Source organism: Pholis gunnellus, assembly GCF_910591455.1.
Source record: "Pholis gunnellus genome assembly, chromosome: 18".
Taxonomy (NCBI): domain Eukaryota; kingdom Metazoa; phylum Chordata; class Actinopteri; order Perciformes; family Pholidae; genus Pholis; species Pholis gunnellus.
Window position 1 is genome coordinate 9300027 of NC_136545.1, and position 20715 is coordinate 9320741.

General features: G+C 40.8%; 1 protein-coding gene across 1 annotated transcript in view; it reads left to right on the forward strand.

Annotated features, from left to right (window-relative positions):
* LOC306710806 (matrix metalloproteinase-17-like) overlaps positions 1–20715 on the forward strand; it is a gene marked incomplete at both ends in the record, with an annotated part of 58934 nt that overhangs the window by 25905 nt on the left and 12314 nt on the right. The window contains one exon of the mRNA XM_079179502.1: positions 9280–9566. Within this exon, the coding sequence (XP_079035628.1) occupies positions 9280–9566 (287 nt within the window). The remainder of the gene's footprint in view (positions 1–9279; positions 9567–20715) is intronic.

Here is a 20715-nt window from a genome sequence, read left to right on the forward strand (position 1 = left end):
CTCTGCAAGAAGGAGCAAAGTGCAGTTATGTGCAGGTGTTAGCATGCAAAGTCTGTTACTGCTCCATAGTTATATTCAGGCACTCAAGAACTATGGCTTTCATTTGGGTATTCACAGAAACCAAGACTTTCAGGTCCTTCAACATTTAAAATGTGACACGTTAGTTGAGTCCCGGATCTCACAAAGGTCTGCACCGTTATGTTTAATTATATTAAATAACATTTAGAAGCAAAGACTTGCCCGATTGCTGGTTTAGTTCACCTTGGCACAATTGACAATGTCTTGTCTGGCTGGCTGGCACTTCACCCTCCTGTGCTTGTTCACACACATCATTCACATCATTGTGTTTTTATAATGTGCAGAGTAGGTGGTGAGTGTCAGGAGAAAAAAAAAAAAAAGGTAAGGAGTTAGGCTAAGTAGCCATTGCTTTTAAGGACTGGGATTCAAGTAATGTGTTTTTCCGCAATAGAAATATAAGTACATTATTTTTGTGATGATGTCTGCAAGTCTTTGTGCCAGGGCTGAGCCCTTAATCCCCAATTTAACCGCATACATCTTTTTCTCTTCCTTCAACACACACGTCCATACAGCACACACTGCACTCAGCCAAGTATGTTACATCCCAGTTGTGTAGAAGTCCACTGTTGGCTCATTATCTCATATTTTTAGCACATCATCGCAGCAGACAACCTGGCAGTCATTAGCAGCCCAGCTGATAACTCAAACAGATAGGTGTGTAGCAAGCTGAGAAAAAAAGATTGGGACGAAGAGGAAAGAAAGGAAATGAGCAGCAAACATTGAGCGTAAGATTGCATCTTTTCTTTCTGCATCTGTTTAGTCCGATACAGTGGGTGGGTTTTACTGACTAAATGCTGGATTGAAAAATCACCAACTCTCATCCGTCTCTCTCGACTTGTCATCTTTTTAATGAAGTCATTGAAGTGAGCACAAGAACGAACGACGTATAGGAACATGAACACACACTTAATTACAATAAAAATCCATCATAGATGTAAATCAGCAGTGGCATCATGCTGTTAAGATTTTGTTGCGTTTTATATTATTATTGTTTTAGCATACCCTAAAGCTCAAAGCCATTGTCTTGTGAAGCCTGCATGGTGTAGCTTAGCGCTCTGAAGCCAGTGAGAATTATTTAAAAACGGTAAAGACGCATTCAAAATCCAAGGCAGTCGGTAATGAGAATATTAAGTATAGCCATGGTCATAACTCAGCAGCAGGGGTCCATCAACGTACTAATTATAGCCATAGCTCACAGTTGTTAGTGAGTGTTAAGAAATGCAACAGCTATATCCAATGGCACCGTTATGTTATAGTCCTAGAAGTAGCTCTGGGACTATAATAATATAAAGCTGCTAGCAGTAATGGCCACACGTTTTTTCTCATTCTCTTGTTCCTTTGGCACCTATGAAATACTTTGAATATGCCTTCTTAATTATTCACCATGTAATTCACGGGCGTATACATTTTCAGTGGAGTATTCACCGAGATCAGCAACTTGAATTAGTTAGAATTCCACATAATTTGGCATTCTGGCCTGCATTGGCGATTTTATACAATAGCGCCCACTAAGGGCTAATCTATGACATCTATCATATCCACACTGGGGCTATGTGGCTAATAAGGAGTAAGATAAGAATCTATGCCTGAGTTACTGGTCTGATTGCAATACTCTAAAGCCATGCTAGCAGCTCTATGAGGCTGCACTGTGCTAATCGCTAACATCAGCATGCTAACATATTCACAATTACAATGACAACATGCTAACTTTTAGTGTAATCGGCATCTTAGTTAATAGCATGCTAGCATTTGGGAATTGGTGCTAAACACAAAGTACAGTTGAGGCTGATGGGAAAGGTATTTGGTCATAAAATAAAGAATTGCACAAACTCAAATTTTGACTTTGAAAAGGAAAAGTCAAGAGGATCACAAAAATATACATAATTATAATCTGGGAACCATAAATGTCTGTGCAAAGATATTTGAGATATTTCATTGTGGTCCAAAGTGGTGGTATGACTTTGTCAAAAATGCCTCTATAAGCTGGTAATAGCTAATATTAATAATGAACACAATCTATATCTCATCACTGCTGTATTTTTACTGAATGAACCAATGAGGCACATTTAACTGTTGAGTGGGTTTTCTATCCGATGATAACCACCCCCAAATGAATCTCACACATATTTCATCACAATGGCAATCTTTTGTTCTCACGCACACACACTCTTAAGAAGCTGTGCATCAATATGTTGATTCCGCTCACGGACAGCTTTTGGTATACAAATGTTTTTAAATAGTTAGTAAAAACGTGGAATTACAAAGAAAGAAGCAGGTGCGTGAATTGTACAGGAAACAGGAATTGCTGTTATCGATTGCCTCAAATGTTTTGTGGTATTTTAAATGATTACATTCCCTAAAATACATCGTTGTTTACATGCAATTTGAACAAGCAGAGCTATGCACATCACTGCTGGACGTTTTTTGAATGAACTATCTTCAGCAATAATTTTGAAATCTTCTTAGTCAGTGAAGCTTGTACCTTGAGTTTCCTTCATATATGTGAGAGTTGCCTCTATTATTGGCCAATCACAAATCCATCATTGTGTCTGTATCACAAAGCAGTTCTGCCACCCAGAAGAGTTTTATTGACTTGGCACATATTTCTAGGGTATTGGAGTCCTAAACATTAATCTCCCTGCTGCCATTTGAGGCCACCAACCTGTGAAATTGCTTGGTGGAACCTGAAGAATAACTATAGCTAGTGTTGAGTGTTATCTTATTAAGAGACCATTATATATTTCTCCACAATTCGCATCACCATCTCTGAGTTGGTGACTGTGATAGTCAGGATAGACAGAGAAAGGGGGAAAGAGAGATTTGAGGAGAGAGAGGAAGACTCATGCAGAGCCTTTTTAATTTAATGTCTTTCATCTTCAGCCTGAATGACATAACGTGTGTGTGTGTGTCTGTCTGTATGTGTGTGTGTGTGTGTGTGTAAGAGAAGTATGAGGAGTTTTTGGTAATATACATTATGAGTCTGTGTCTCTGTCATCAAAACATTTTCCTGTTTGTGAGTGTGTTTGTGAGTGTGTGCATCTACAAACGTATATCAGCATATGAATCACCGTCTGCATATGAGCTTTCAATTTTCAGAGTAATCAGCTTATGTGTACGGAGGGTAGCGGAGCACAGGAGGTGAATATTACTGTGTGTGCGCGCGCGTGTGTGCGCGAGCGGCGGTACATTTTAGCATCACTTTTGATGTCAGCTCATGTCTCCCGGGAGCAGCAGAGCCACAGGAGGTAAGAGCCTGCAGAGAGGCTGAAGGCGGGGGACAGCGAAAGAGTCTTAGAGTTTCCCCCTCATCTGGTTCTCTCCCTCCATCCATCCATCCCTCTCTTCTTTCCCCTCCGCCTCTCTTCATCTGAATCATCGCTCTGCGTGCGAAAAGGCCTGTAAAAAAGTAGGTGGAAATTAAAAGTCAAACCAAGATTGTGTGTGCGGGCTTGTGTGCCTGAAACGTTTGTGTCTTATCATATCAGCTTAAGCTCATACTGCATGCACACACACACATTTCCCCGACACGTAAGCCGTCTCATTTGTCAAATGACGGTGGAAATCGTGCCATGGAATTCAATAGGTCGAGAAAGTGAAGTCCACCTTAATCAGCTTTCTGCTCGTCCAACTAATTTCAAAGACTGTTAAATTACTTTTTCCTAATCTGTGGCGGTGGAAGCAAGATGGTTTGCAGACCTGTTTCTTGCACGTTCCCCACAACCCATACTCTGTTAGTGGAATAGTGACCTGAAACATCATGACTATGAGTGAAAGTTAGAGCACAAATCTGGAACTTTTCTCGCCGTTTGTGTTACCTGAAATAATGTTTTAACCACAGTAATTTGTGTTGATTGTGTGTGTGTGTGTGTGTGTGTGTGTGTGTGGAAGGTTGTTTGTAAATGGAAAAAAAAACTTGGAAAACACGTCAGTCAGCAAACTGTACTGCTGAGTTCATGGTAAATACAAAACATGCTGATCAACATTTCTCAATTGTAGAGTATGGAAAGCGCCTTCAGCCGTGGCAATTGTGCCGGGTTGTTTCATAGACATATTAGTGCAAGGTAGTAATTTCCCAGCCCAGTATCTCATCAAATTGCAGGTTTGGGATGGTGGATGGGCATATTTGCACATATGCAATTATAGTTTGCTTTTTCATAACCGTAGCCGAGATCTTCCCCTAAACTTTGTCAAAGTTTTTTTGGTTGCCAAACCCTACGCTTACCTCAACCACAGTTTACTTTTACACAACCACAATCTTTCTGTGACCTTAACCATAGCAGCCAATCACAGATATTTCAGAAAGTAAGTATTTTTAAAACACTGGTGTTGGTTTTGCAGAATCATCCATTATTTATGTTCTTGTGTGCCCACAGGGTAAAGTTTTCAATGGTGACCCGTGGCACCCCTGTTTTACTTTCAATGACTCACTAGAATATTTCTAAACAGTGTCCTCTCACTGACCATTTGAAAGAAGTACTCTCAACAACAAAGTAGCATGAAGCAGCAGAAAGTGCTTTTGGACTGTTTCCTGCCCTGGGATTCACCTCTCAGGCGTCATACCTCAGCACTCGGAGCTAAAAAGCAAATACTATGTCCTTGTTGTCGATAAAAATTAATTCATGTTTTGATTTACCGTTGACAATGTGCATTATAAATCCCTGATAACAAAAGACACTCAAATTGGACCTCAATAAAAGGTAATTGTTTTAGATACGAGACAAGATATTTGTTTAACAGTGAGAATGCATTATTCTTCGTTGGCAGGTCTCTACCACTGAATGTGAATGTGATCTTTGGTGGGATGAAGCCATTTATATTGCAGAAATGAATAGGCTGTTTCTCATTCATGTTTTACAAATACCATTTATCATGGAAGGCATAATGATCTATTTATCATAATGTGTAATTTGCTACTGTAATTTGATATAACTGCCTACGGAGGAAAGAGCTTGCATGAAGTTTCATTCTTTTAAACCACAGATTCATATGCCCTCCCCCACTTACACCCATTTATAACCGCCATCTCTCTCTGTTTCTCTCTCTCTCTCTCTCTCTCTCTCTCTCTCTCTCTCTCTCTCTCTCACATACGCACACTCCTGTACTGCCGTACACGTCTGTAACACTTGTAAAGAGCTTTTGTAATGAGGTACATTTTTTTTTTGCGGGGAAGGAAAAGGAGACATCACATACTCTGTCAGAGATGGAAATGTGTCTGTGTGATCACTGATCCCTCCGAGTGTAGTAGCCTGGAGAAACGCTGAAACTTAAGGAACTCGTCACTCTCGTGGAGAACAAACTCTGATTCTGACTAAAGTTAGAACTGTGGAAGATAAAGCCACGGGGAGATGTCAGAAATATTCCTGCCAAAGGAGAGTCTGTGTGTCTGCTTTTTAGTCCCTCTTTTGCTCACTCTCCCTCATATCTTTCCCTTTTCTTCCTCGTTGTCTTCGTCTTACCTGCGTCATCCTGTTTATTCTCTCCTTCTGTTTCTCCGCAAATTGGACATGCACAGTGTGTTCTTCTGACTTATAATGGTGTCACCAAGTGAAATTAATGAAAAGAAGACTAACACCCTAATCTTAGAATTGTTTATTGCTCACCTATGTTGAGTCTCTCATGCACACGCACGTTTAGAAGCACTCACAAACTTGCAGCAGCATTGCACTCTGTTTTCTGTCTGACACACATTGACGTACACTCAAGCCATTCAGCCTCAACTTGAACTACTGCTTATACGTAAGTGGGTTGTTTTTGGATTGTAAGCGTTTACTTTCAAACCCCCGTGATGAGCTGTCAGAGTGGGGACAAGTATGTAGAGCCAGTCCCAGTGATGTCCTCCTATTTCACCAAGCTAAGAGCACTTCAGACTCTTTGGTTTTCAGATATAGTCATGAACAGATTCAATGAGCCTGAATCACAAACTGGGAAATGCTTGAAATGGCGAGTAGACATCAGTGTTTTTTTTTAATCTAATATTTGTTTAATGTTGTTTTGAGAATGCCAGAACAAAGAGTTTTAATCGGTTAAGATAAAGAATCCAAAAAAGATAAATGAGCCTTTGAAAGTATACTATGAACCGCTGCTGTACCTACACCATGACCAGAGATCCGAGGCTGGTAAATGAGCAAAAAAGAAAACGGTGGGAGAGAAGCTTCAGTCAGAGGAATGATTCGCCAGTCCTCCAGAAAGAAAGTCCTTAATCATGAAGGATTTGTGCATGAATTGGAACTAGTGTCAAACAAATGATCTGTTTGACAGGAACTCAGCTTTCAAGTTGCCAACTTCAATAAAAGAAGGAATGGGAATGACGGAGGGCTTTTTGTGAAACAAGATTGTTTGTAGTGACAGAACTTCTGTCTCTGAAACCTATTTGTGACCCACATATTTACTATGATTGGCACAGTCTTGAGTATGACAAGTTCCATAGCGGGTGCAGCTTGATTTTTCTTTTTTTTACGGAACCACTGATCTGATGTTGTTCTGCACAGTGTGAGTCGTTTTCCACACAACAGCAGAGTTCCTGAAAACAGAGGTGTTGGATTCTGAGGTGTGCAGCATGTCACCTGGCTGCTTGTTTGTGTTAATTTTCTCATGTATTGTTTCCTGTGAATGACTCAATGTAATGAAATGTTAAAAGGGACAGTTCACCCCAAAATCAAAAATACATATTATTCCTCTTACCTGTAGTGCCATTTACCATTCTATGGTGCGTTGAGAGGTATCGGTCGTAGAGATGTCCGCTTTCTCTTAAATATCATGGGATTATTCGGCACTCAGCTTATTGTGCTCAAAGCGCCAACAAATATATACTTTAAAAAAATCCACATCAATGTCATTTTCCAGAAATCATGAGGAGGTTACTGAAGATAATCCACGGACCAGAATTGTGAGCAGTTTCATGTAGGAACTATGTTACTTTTTACCGAACTACATCCGCCAACCGAATCACCGTGCAGAGGGAAGCGTGCGTCTACACTCGATGCTGCTAGCTCACCTAGCACCATTGAGCTAGCAAGATATCTCCAAAAGTAGGCAACTCACACTAAAACAATCTAGATTGATCATGCATTCAGTGGAAATACATTCACAACATCTTAGTAGCCTTTCTAGCGTCAGAGCACTCGTTTTGTGGTCATTGTTCCTTAATGAACCAGCCTCATAGTGGTCCCCCACTGCACTGGCTCTCTGCCGCCTCAGTCTGAGAACCACTGGACTAAGTTGGACTGTTCTGTTGACAGTTTAGAGATAAAATCATAAAGTGTGTGATATAGAAATATTCGGATCTCATGCTTAGTAGGAACCAGTTGATCATGTTAATATGAGTTTAAAAGGTTTAATTTTCTACCATCAGAATCAAGATAACAAATGTGTGCTCGAGAATGGATTAAAATTTCAAGCAACCATAAAATCTGCGTATCCCTTGAGTTAAAGACAATTAATGTATGAGCCGGTTTATCTACAGATACTGGAAAGTGCACTCACCTTCAGAGTTTACAGTCCTTGTTGCTACCTGAACATACCTGTATTCACCATTTCACCTAAATTGACAATTTTCTTACCTCTTCCATGCATATTGCAGCATCAATGAGACATGCGGGTGGTTTGGTTTTTGTTTTGGTGCAGCTACATGCAGGAATTGATGTACTCCGAGGTTGTCTTTCACCAATTTGCTTCAGTCTTGTCGGTGTGTTTTCGTTTCACACTTTCAGAGACGAATATCTTCTGTTTATGCTTGTGGAATTCAGTCGATATGTGTGAGACACCTTACCTTGTAGTATTAAACTATTTCTCAGGTCTGTCTATAACAATCAATATGTGAATCAATATTCATCTTTCTGCTCTCTCTTTTTTTTTTTTTTGCATTGAAGGACAGTTTTGCCTCATTTGATGCAAGACACGACATGACACTTGAAAAACAGGTCAAGATTGTTGATAAAATCAAGCTGTCCAAAAGTGCACCCGAGCACGATGTGCTCCCAGAATAACCTCGAACACCTACGAAATGTTAAACGTATTTTCTGTACGATAAATTACCATCAGTGTTTTTAGTTTTTTTAATGAATCACCGCAATCGGTGATGCAAATGTTTCAATGTTGTGACTCTCTCTTGTTAGATTTTGATTTTCGAATTAAAAGTAATGCTCCATCAATACAAAACTTAGCAATTTCTCAGGTAGAGGCAAGATGAGTCGGCACTCTCTCAAGGCCAAGAGCCTTGATTAAATGTCCTAGAGCAGCCTGCAGTGGCCAAATCGCTTCTTGTATTTACACAGAGGGCTTTTGTGGGGAGAAAAACGTTGAGGGCAGGGGAGTAGGGTGAGGCAAAGACTGGAGGAGAGCGAAGACAGGGAATGATGGAGTAGGATTGGAGGTTTAGAGGGAGAAAGGGTAAACAAACTTGTGGATGATTTTCTGTTTATTCGTGTCCCGTTTCTATTGTCCCTGACACAATGACAGATTAACTTGAGAGATACTTAGCGTGATAAGAGGAAGAAAATGAAATAAGGAAGGAAAAGAGAAATCTAGCCAGAATCTATTTCAATGCACATTGTATTCCCTATTTATTATCAGTATGTGTGAGCAGAGGGAGCACCTAACCATGAAATACAAAAAAACAATGGAATCACTCTATGCAAACATCATTTTTTTTGTTTCTGTGCAGTTCTGTCCCAGTGGCAAACATTGCCTAGTTGACCTTTTTCTACAATTCAGAGCTATCTCTCCATCCTGCTCTTCTCCTGCCAGTCTCTACTGCTGCAACCTGCTTCCCTTTTCCACTTCTTTCTTTCTCCTGTGCTCAGCTCCCTCCTTTCTTACACATTTTCCTTTTGTGTCCCTTCCCCAACTTCATGTTCATCTCTGATGTGTCACCCTTACACTTGACATCTTATTCTCCTGTCTCCTGCCATGGATTTTTACTCCCTCACCCTTTCCTCCTTAAAGTTTCTTTTTCTTCCCCTCTTGTTTCTTGTCCATCATCACCTTTTATCCTCTCACTTTGCCCAGCTCTCTCCTCTTGGCTCCACTTTTACTTTGTTATTTTGTCAAGTCACCCGTCCTCCTTCCTTCATGAGCCACCATCTTCTCTCCTCTCCATTCTTGTCATCTCAACACCCCCGTGTCCTCCCTGTCCTCTTCCTCACCCCATCTTGTCTCTTCTTCCCTTATGTAACACTGTCTCCCCCCCTTTTCTTCTCTCAGAGTGAGGACCTTCCCTAAGGATTCGGCCGTACTGGGCAGGGACACTGTCCGAGCCCTGATGTACTACGCCCTGAAGGTCTGGAGTGACATCGCGCCGCTGAACTTCCATGAAGTGGCCGGCAGCGACGCAGACATTCAGATTGACTTCACGAAGGCCGACCACGACGACGGATATCCCTTTGACGGGCCAGGGGGCACGGTGGCGCACGCATTTTTCCCCGGAGAGAGGTTCACAGCTGGGGATACGCACTTCGATGACGACGAGGCCTGGACCTTCAGATCTCCAGGTGATGAAGGTTGCAATCTGCTATATTAAACCAGTGCCTATATGTTTGTGCAAATGTGTAATATCCATTTGATGCCTGCAGCACAGAATTAATTGGACTCTATTATTTAGCTGTTTACATCGAAAAGAGACTTTATTTGTTTTATTATATAATGCATATGAGTTGAAGGGGACTGGGACTATTTCAACATTGTTGTTTTTTTACTTTTATTTAACTTTTTCAACTGTTTATCCATAATAGATAATTGAACAATTTCTCCAATATTTTTGAAGCTTCTCAATATGATATTCAGATCATTAATACAGCAGCAAACAACTATTTGTATCTAAATATATAGGCTAGTGTCGTGGTTTGTGTGTAATCAGAGCTTCTCTTTGCTTTTGTTTACATAGATACCTGTGTACACGTTAGTTCATGTGAATCTTTATTTATTGTCCTACTAGCTAATCTAATCGCTGGTGCTCTGCACTGCGCTCATAACAGTTACCACTGATCACTGCGCTGAATTTCGTATTGACAACATTTAAGCTAAATGCTTCAAACATTTATCCATTACTTTTAGCTACATTTCAACTCATTTGCTCGTTTTACAACTACCTTTCATTCAGAATTGAACTCTTGTTGTGCGTTACAATTGACAGGTTCATTTGCCACTTGCTGGTTATTGCAAAATGTCTAAAGCTTATTAATCAGAGCCAGGATCATTATTATCTGTTGTATTGTGTTATTATTGAGTCTGTTTTTACTCATTGACACACAGTCTGTCTTTAGCCGATTCCAGTGAAACATATTTATGCAGTGTTTGTGCTTTGAGCTGTGTGGGCTAATAGATTGCTTTATGCAACGTTATCCTGAATGATCTGGCCAAATTACTTTCATCAAACAGTTTTGAAAGAGCGTGATTGCCCGCTGAGGGAGATCTGCGAGTTTGAAATGAGGACAGAATGACAGCGGCTCTAAACGGAATTCAATCAGCTCTGCCAATCAAAAATAGACCAGCTTATATTGGAAATATCCATTATTCCTTGACGGCTCTGGAAAAGACAACACAGTGCTTTGGAGTTTTGGCTTTAGAAAGTTACCTCCACACATTCACTCTTTCATACATTCACTCACTCACTGCACCAGAACTGTGTTTTCTGCAGTCATCATTCACTCGCGTCCTCTCTGCAGAAATGTCTGTGTCCTTGTTATTTGATGAATAATTGTGAATTCCAGACTCGTGTGTGTGTGTGTGTGTGTGTGTGTGTGTGTGTGTGTGTGTGTGTGTGTGTGTGTGTGTGTGTGTGTGTGTGTGTGTGTGTGTGTGTGTGTGTGTGTGTGTGTGTGTGTTCACTGGTGGTTAATGAAATTATTGGTGGCACAGCAGGAGCTTTTTTCCAAAATGTGACCTAATCGTCACATTCTCTAAACCTTGGCGGTCTTGTCACTCAGCATCTTCCTCATTGCTCCCCACTGTCCTCTGCTTTTTTCTTTTCTTTTTTTTTTAAAGAAGGGAGGGAGTTGGAAAGCAGGAAAGGGCAGGGGAGCAGTATAAGTTCACTCATCCGGATGAAATGAGCGGATGGAGTGATCTAGTCGCGCTGAATGCATCGTCAGGCAGAGGCTGTCTCAGTGCGGTCACACGAATGACAACATGAATCATTAACTCTCCTTTTCTCTGACTTGCTTTCTTTAGTCTTCCTTTCATCTGGATGACTGAATTTAAAATGTCCTTCCTCTCTCCTCTGCTCAGTACCTCCATTCATCCCTTCTTTCTGACATATGGATGGTCAGCAGAGGAGAGAGAGAGAGAGAGAGAGAGAGAAACATGACAGTAAGAGGGGTAGAAATGATGTGAGAAAATATTTGAAAACAAAAGTCTATCACAAGTTTCACAAGTCCAAGACTGAAGGTTTGTACGAGTATGACACAACAATCCAACTCAAGGTCCACTTGCCGGTGAAGATGCCGTTGGATGATGCTCTAGTACTTTACTAACAAATCTAAACCCTTTTGACCATTCAATTGTTATTCAATTACAATGCGACAAAGGCTTCAGAATGTAGTTGTGACACTCAAGAAGATTATAGATTATGTGATAAGGAAAGTTCAAAAGATAAGTGTGTGAACACATGCCAACACATTTTGTTTGTGGTATATCCAAAAGGGGATTGGGCTGTGAGCAGAAGCCACGGCAATATAAGTTGGTCCATCAATACAAGGAAAAAAAAAGAAGAAATAACCTGCAGCATTGTGGCGCACAATTCTATCAGGCTGCGTTATAGGATGGGCGATAAAGCCAAGGATTGTGTCCTGAGGGTGCAATCCTGAGTGAGTTAATTTAGCAACAAGCTGAAATGGATATTGGCATATGGTTTATGTCATTTTAAAGTGACACGCATAGGCTGATACGCTAAACAAATGAGCAAGAGGGTTGTTAGAATTTTAGGTTATTGATTATCTTACAGTAAAGCCCCACAAAAATACGTTATTATCACCTCTCACTTATAGGGGACCAGGTTAAGAGGAGACACCGTGGGGTTCAGTGAGTAAAGGGGAACATGAGGCACAGTCTTTCCTCAAAGACGTATGATGGTGCACTCGGTTGTATACTGGTTGGTTTTGTGGTTGGTAAGAGGGAATTTGGCCACAAGAAACCTGAACTTTTACGACGTAGGTGTTTTTTTTGTGATGTAAGAAGTATGTCAACTCAATGGCAGGGGAAAAAATTAAATTTACATAGATTTTTGTGACAATATCTTCTGTTTGCGGGTAGTTGATGGTGGTATTTTACCTTTTGTTTATATAAAATTGCAATTAGTGCCTAACCAGGCGAAGAGTAATTGTTACTGCCTTGCTGTATATACCATCATCTGCTAAAAAGTCCCTGCAGCCAAGAAATGAAGGGGTGCCAAACATTTGTGATATGTTGGGTTCGCCAACATTATTCCTCCTCTGTTTCCAAGTGGATCCTTTTTATCCTTCCAGTAGAAGCAGAATTGCACGACTTTGCAGCTAATACCTATTTCTAAATGCACCTCATAATCACCTCACCCTCAGACATGCATCCCAAAGAGAGTAATTCTTGGATGAAAGATGAATTCATGACAAAACCTGACGTTAATACCTCTTCCAAAGCTGGAAGCAAAACGGAGCCAAATCTGTAAGAAAACAGTAACTTCTGAAGCAGCTGCACTTGCCATATGAGTGATTTTGCTACGCCGACGCAATGGCGGTAGGCCTATACACTCACTGTACGACTTTCAGTGATATGTGTACATTAACTTGTGCAATACACTGTGATAAACAGCGCTCAGTTACATTTCATGCACCAGCACTGTAGGAGCCATTAGTTATGTCTGTGTATTATATCGGTTTATATTAGGAGCCTATCTCAGGTTGACCACAGGTGGCAGTGTGTATTAGTGTGGCAGGTAATTGATATACGGGGTACAGGTGCAACAGACTAGGTAATGATGCATGGGTGACGGGGAGATCACACGGTTTTTACCGCAAGCAAGACACACCAGAGGGAGACCAGGAAGATAAGTCAGATATCATATTATGTCGTCATCTGTTAACCGATTATTCTAATTAAACGGGAACCTCACCCAAAAGTGAAAAGCCTGGAATCTTTTTGTCGAAGCGAGTAAGGAACCCGATCTTCTTCCGCACCCAGCCGAGTTGCTGGAATCAGTCAATATAAGTACTTTATTTGATGTTGCTGCATTCTAGAAAAAGTTGACATCTGTGGGCCATTGGAACAGTCTTGCAGTATTGCAGTATTTTGATTTTTATTGATTATTTGATAATTAGCTAGTTGTAAATTGTGTGTTTGTTCTAATTGACTGTCACAGTTCTGCTGTGATGCTCTGTTGCATTTTGTCCTCTGCTCTGATCAGCACTTCACGTAGTCAATTAGTGTGCAGACAGTTACTCGCTTGTCACGGACAATAAGCAGGACAAAAAGTTCAACTCTGTTGCAAAAAATGTGCTGATATTGTGTGAAAGTAAAGGGTTCAGTCGCTCGTCTAATACCACAGACCTGAAAGATGAATTTGAAATGGCATCGTGGTTTTCCTAACTGAATTTGAGGGGTTGAAATAAATGCATGCCTGGTGTCTTATTCTCTGTTTAATATCACGTAGTTACTTCAACATAGCTGAGCCAAAATGAATTGTCTATTTAACAAGGGGAATTGGGATCAGACAAGCTGACTTTGTTTTCTTTATTAGTAACAATGTGGTAGCCACAACAACAAATATTGTGTGAATTTAAAATCTTTATCGCAAAGAACTGGAGTCTGAAATTGGTTTACCAATTTGTTTAATAGAGTAACCAAATTCCAATTTGACATATTTTTATTCCGTTTAGTTATCGTCCATAAGAAAAGTCGGTAGGAAGATCCACAGCCCCATGGTGCATTTTGACCTTGTGTTTTAAATTCAACCTCAACCGTAAGGTGGAGCTTCGTGTGTGTGTGTGTGTGTGTGTGTGTGTGTGTGTGTGTGTGTGTGTGTGTGTGTGTGTGTGTGTGTGTGTGTGTGTGTGTGTGTGTGTGTGTGTGTGTGTGTGTGTGTGTGTGTGTGTGTGTGTGTCTTTGTTTGTGTATGTCCATCCCATCTGGTGAGCCTTTGATGGGGCCAGGACCCTCCTTTGTTTTCTGCTGTCAGGGCTGTGAGCCATATGTTACAGGACAGCAGCTCAATCTGCTCCAATTAGACCTCCCACCAGGCCGCAGCAGTGGCAGGACAAGCAGAGGATGCTGTGCAGGCTGAGTGTGTGGTTGGTTGGGGGGGCGTAGGAACAGCTGCATAGATGTAGGTTTGGTTAATGGGAGCAGGGCAGTGAACGAGGGAGCGGTCAGAGGTGTGACCTCGTCTAGTGACTAATTTATTTCTCTGCCTCAATCATGGTGTTTTCCAAAAGACTTATTATAGTTATTCGCAGGTTATAAAACTACTACGAGATAGTAAATATGTATTTAAGACATTTGTAGTTGCAGAACAATCCAGAAAAATTGCTAAAACTTAACCTAAAAACAGTTTAACAGCAAAGTTATTGCCTTTTAATATTTTAAGGTTCTAATTATAAGTGTATATATATGAATAATATTCTAAGTGCACATTTTTAAACATTATGTTGATTTTGCCAGCCATGGATAACACAGGGAGACTGAAGGATGATGGTACCCATTGTGTTTGTCGAATACAGTGTCCGTCGATGTGGGAGAAATTCTGTGAATCGTCATACCTGGTTGGACGTTGCTATTTTTATGGATGCCTATTTCTTCCATTGTGATGAATCCCCTCAAAACTCTTTAATCAGCCCCCCCCCAAAACAGAGCCTCAGGCCTTCTCTTGTCTTCTGTGGTGCTGGAGTGTTCAGCTCACCTCTGGATTATGATGCTTTGTTAAACCGTTGGGATTGCCTTCTCTCCCACTCTGAGGGTGCCAGACTGGCGCACTGAGGCGTAGGGGGAAAAAGTTAATTAAACAACTCTTAATTTCTACAAGTCACACTCTGCCAGCCTCACCTTGCTGCCATCTCACAGCATCCTCCCCCAGCATCATCAACTTGTTTCTAAGTCATAGCTGATGTCAGTATCACTGCTTCTACGTGTCGTTCTGCCTTTAAGGCGACAGACGTTTAGTTCCTGCCCGGCTCCGCTCTGCTCCCACAAAGCTATCGGATTCATAAATTGTTGTTCTTAGCTGCTTTTTTCAAAAGCACGCTAATCCCTTGAGAAGATGTAGACTTGTTAGGTCAGCCCATGGGGTGAAAAGTGAATGTCGGTGCTGCAGAAGATTGCAGAGCTATGTAATCGTCTTTAGAAAAATGAACCTTATCAGAGAAATCCGTAGCTGAGTAATTGCCTTTGCTAATTCCCTTTCCCCATCTCCCGGTGCATTGTTCTCTGCAGGACCCTAAATCTAGGTCTGCCAAGGCCATCTCCTAATGTGTATGATGATGCTGAATAGTGGAATATTAAGCACCACATTTAGCGGACCAGTTCACCCCTGCTGTGTGATTGATGGTTCCGCCGCCCATTAGGAGTCATGAGAGGGCAGAGTCTCGGTGAGACAAATAAGTGGAGGTCTGAAAGTGTTGTTTTTGCTTTGATAGGCAGCAGATTGCTTCTGTTAATTAGCAGTCTGCCAGCAACCTGCTTCTGCAAACCGATTACCCTGACTAAAACAAAAGTGTCATTAAGCAGGTGAATTTTTTTATGACATGAATTTTTTCCTCTCTGTGTGCTACTCATCATGCATTCTTGTGTGTAGCTCATGTCTTCTGCAAAAGACAACGTACCAGCGGCCGCTGGCCAATAGAGGGCGATAGGGCGCCCGCCCCCCTTGAGCCACAAAAAATATAAAATAATAATAAATTATCAATATTTGTGTTTTTGAAGTATGGAATGCACCCAGTAATATGTGTAAAATATGATATCTGCGCAAAATATGCTTTTCGTGCACGTCGTCTCCGCCTGTCTGCATGTCTCAGCTGCGGTGGGGCGCTGGAAAAGTCGCGCACATGAGGCGAGTCTGTAAAGCAGTTTAGCCAATTGCTGATTAAAGATATGAATGTATGACCTACAATTTAGCCAATCAGCGTCCTCAAATACATTCAGCTTGGGGTGAAATTTGTATCGCCCTAAGGACTAGTATTTACAGGCAAGGCGAGCACGAGCACTATTCCTCCAAGACCCGTTTGAGAGGAGAAAAGAGCTGGGCCCAGATCAACCTGACCTCACAATCAGACAGCAGACCAGCGGGAAAGCAGGGCGACTGTGACTAAGTGGATAGCGGGCCGTCCTTCAATCAGGGGATCGGTGGTCGCTAGTCGCATGTCGATGTGTCCTTGAGCAAGACACTTAACCCCAAAATCCCGTAGCTGTGCCTACGGTGTAGAAATGTGATAGAATCTGAATTGTACATCACTTTGGATAAAAGCGTCTGCTAAATGACTGTAATGTACATTACAGCATGGACAGTTATGGGAGTGAGGCATATGAAGCACCTTTCTGAGAAAGTAAGGGAACACCAGGGCACACATGGATCTGTCAAGCTAGCCGTATTAGGCAAAGTGAACATCCTTTCTTGTACATAGTTGTCCTCAGTCTCATTTTGCTTAACCTGGTCATGGAGGCATCAAAATTTAATTGAGATGGTAAATTAATCGTGAAAACTCATCATAGCTTAATTTAACACCATTATTCCTAATTGCACTTCATGTTTACTTCTCCTGATCTTTACCTCACTATTAGTTTGCCCAACAAACAAGGTCCATAGGGGCATCTCAATAAATAAACATGTTCTATTATATGATATATATATGTGTGTGTGTGTGTGTGTGTGTGTGTGTGTGTGTGTGTGTGTGTGTGTGTGTTATACTGAATGTCCTGACGTGTTTGTCAAACACTGCTTTTTATTTTTACTTCTGCAAAGTATACTGCATGTAAAAAAAAAATCATACTGGGATGTTTGCTGAAATTGATTGGCACAGCCCGACCTAGAAAATGTTACACCAGCCGCCTCTGCAATGTACACAAAAAAAAAGAACATAGTAGGCAGATTTGACAGATTAATGCCACTATTAATTAATTCTAAAATAAAGTGCAAGTGACCAACAATGTGCAGGACATCTGCTGTGTGAATTCTGCAAGGAAAAATGAAGGTTATAGGACTATGGACATGTTGGTAAAAGAAAACAAAATGTCACTCTCTCTTGTTTGGTGGTAGAGGTGAATAGGGCAAGCTGTCTAGGAAAGTGGAGCTACAGCTCGTTAAAGAACAAGGACTAAGGCAGAGTCACTGATAAGGGGAGAGTGGTAAAGAATTTAGACTCTCTAGGCTACATCGTGGTGTTACATGTTACTTTTATAAAGCATTACAGGAAGTGTAATTTAAAGTTTTGTCTTCAAACCCACCCTTTGTAATAGATTACATATTGCCCTTGCCTGGGTTTCACACCACCAGATGTCCAGGCTGATGCTGGCTGAAACAGAGCAGACGATAACAAAGTATTGTAGTACAACACACAATAGAAAACTGAAGAAACAGGATCAGATTTCAAAGAACATAAACAAACCACAAAGTTAGAACAGGTACGTACGAGAGGAGGGCAGAGTAAAACAGTGCTGGAGCCTTAAAGTACACTAACATACTTATTTCTGAGTTACCTTTCCTCCAAAACGAAGTATATAGCCATTAGGTTGTTTGTTGTCACCATTGTTAAATTTGAATTGTGCCGGTGGACAGACTTGCAGTATCGGCGAGTTTACACAATATAAGACTGAGCTGTGTTCATGTACCTCCAGTGGATAAGCATGTAAACACAGAGCCCTGTTAGTGCTCACTGAGCATGCAGGAGATATCATGAAGGGATTATAGTCTTGTGGCCTGTGACAACGTGTGCTTATTAAACACTGAATTGTTCATGCCATTACTTTTAGTTCAGATAAGTGACAGATCATTTGTAGCTATCACTCTGAGTTTCCGGGGCGCTGATTATCATTCTCATAATTTTTTTTTAATACTGAGGCGCATAAGAATGTCAAATGACACTCAAGATGCTGTAATCATAGGCCACCACATTACAAGGATTCCCATCCAATGTACAGGCTAACCTTTGAGCTTGATGGTTCTTGTCCTTGTTAATGTTTAGCAAAGTGGAGGCCAGAGACTATTTACATCATACCACATCACAGTAAATGGAGCACTTGACTGTATTCATTGCACAACAAACGATCCTCACTTGGACTGGAGCCCCAGAGGGTCTGTTTAAACCATGTGGTAGTATAGAGCTGTTGTGAGATATTTACAACATGGAAAGACCTTTGCCTTCATTTACCATAAGTGTTTGAGAACCTGTAAAGAAGATTTTTGAAGCCAGCAACACAGAGGGAAATAATCCCCATACATGTTGAAATGTAGCTCAGTATATCATCGTCAACTCAATTTTGAACGAGATGAAGAAGAACGAGGCAACCACAACATAAACTGATTAATTATGTGTTACACAAGGTTGCTCCAGGCCTATTATTTAGTTTGCATATTGCCAATTTCTCATCAACTGTCTTGTACACTGGCTAATAAACATTGTCTTTGTCAGCTTAATAGGGTATTGGACAGAGGACTGAGTGGCAAAATATATTTACCACGGCTGATTTTGCCGCTGAAAGCCTTGACTAGTTTCAATACCTATAGTACATTGCACAGTTATAACAATAAACAGAAATACAACTTTAAAGAATACTGCTCTATAGATAGTTATAAATACATTGCAATGCAGTTAGAAGAAATGTCATTGCACAAAAAAAAGCGTGAAAGGGGCTACAAAAAGCAACAACATAAAATGTTATAATCTATATGCGATATGCAGATACTGTAAAAAGCAGAACCACCGACTCTAGCCTTCCATTGTTTGTGAGGAAAACTCACAAAACACACTTGAATTTTTGAATATTTATTAAAAAAAATGTAAGATCCCTTGCACAAACCAAGTCAAATTTGAGAGTGAAATGCAATTTAGTATTTTCAAACTCATTGATTGTAGCACTGCTCAGGGGAAGAAGCTGTTTTGGCTCCAATTACCCCGAGTTGCTTCCTGGAAGGGCGAGATTGGACACTGTGCGTGGAAGAAGTTGGTAATGATGTTGAATGCAAGCTTCCTGGGCCTGGATTGGCAGATATTTTGGAGAATGAGGACGTTGTTGGCAATGATCTCTGGTTACTCAGTTATTTGTGTGGTCTGGTCTCATCCAGTGAGAGAAAAGTTTTCCGTTATGGAGGACTGGATGTTGGCTGTGGGCCACGCCACTATCATTGGCCAGCTGTATGTCCTCAACTGTTGCATGAAGCCTTCTTGGTGATTAAGTAGTAGTCCTAAAGAAATATTGTACTTTCTCTGACCTTTTAGATTATGTCTTGTCACAGAGTTGTGTTGTTAAATTTACACGTCATTAAAATGAAATTTGGTCCCCCACACAATTTAGTTCTCAAAGAGAGATTAGTTGTTACTATATGTGAACGCCTTATGCTAGGTGTAACTGTTGTTCAGCTAGCCGAACCAACTGGCAAAGCTAACATTAGCATGCTAATATATGACCCAGATAGGTTAGTGTAATTGAATATTTCTCACTCGGTCTAAAACTTAATGATTACTAATGTATAACATATATTTTTCCATGTATTAATACATAAATATAGCTAAGTAATAATTACATTTTGAAAGGATTGACACTTAAGTTTAATATGTTGTTTGCGCACCAAAACTGTAATTTTTTTAAGTTATCCCTCAGCTTGCGTTGCTACAATGACTTCCTGTTTACAGGGATGAGTGCTTTTGATTGGACGGTGCTACAGGTGTTTCCGAGACGATTTATATATTACTAAAATCCTTACTACTTAAGACATTTCTAAAGTTGTAATTGTGCAACGTGCTAGAAATTGGAACGTTTGAATGTTTGAAACTAGCTTAGTTACTAAGAATTTAATTGGATTTTGCAAATAGCTGGCGCAATCCAAGACACAGGGGGGTCTGAACTGAAGATGTTAGGTCTTCAAACATGATAAGTTCCCAGCCTATCAAAGTTACTCCAGAGTCATGTTGACTGAGCGAGTCTTCCACAAACGCGCTGGCCCTGTAGGCAAACTTCAGGGCATCCGCTGAAGGGTGTGTGATGTTTTTTGAGATAGCCGTCTTTAAGGCCCTCCTAAGATCAAAGCCACTGTATCCTGTAGGATTGGAAGATAGGAAGAGTTTAGATGTCTAGTAAATTGATTCCCATTATCATCAGCATCATGCAATGAGAGCACTTGGGTTGATACAAACCTGCTTAATGGCTCACTGGTTAATCCAGTGGAACAAAGATTGAACCCCTAAATATAAAAGAATGAAATAGTCTGTAGAGTTACACAAAAGTCCTCTCTGTCTATCTCTCTCTGCCTTCCCTAAATGAATCTGGTTCATCCATCCAATTCTCTCTGCTCCTACTTTGTCCACAGGCATTACGATCATTTTGTCAGCCTTCCATGGACCGTGAATATGATGACATGGTACACACTCTGTTCTGAGGCCCTGTTCTCTCTCTCACATTTCTTTTGTCCACCTTTCCTCTCTGCACCATGTGTTCCTGTAGATTAGAGTTGGCATTTGCCTCCTG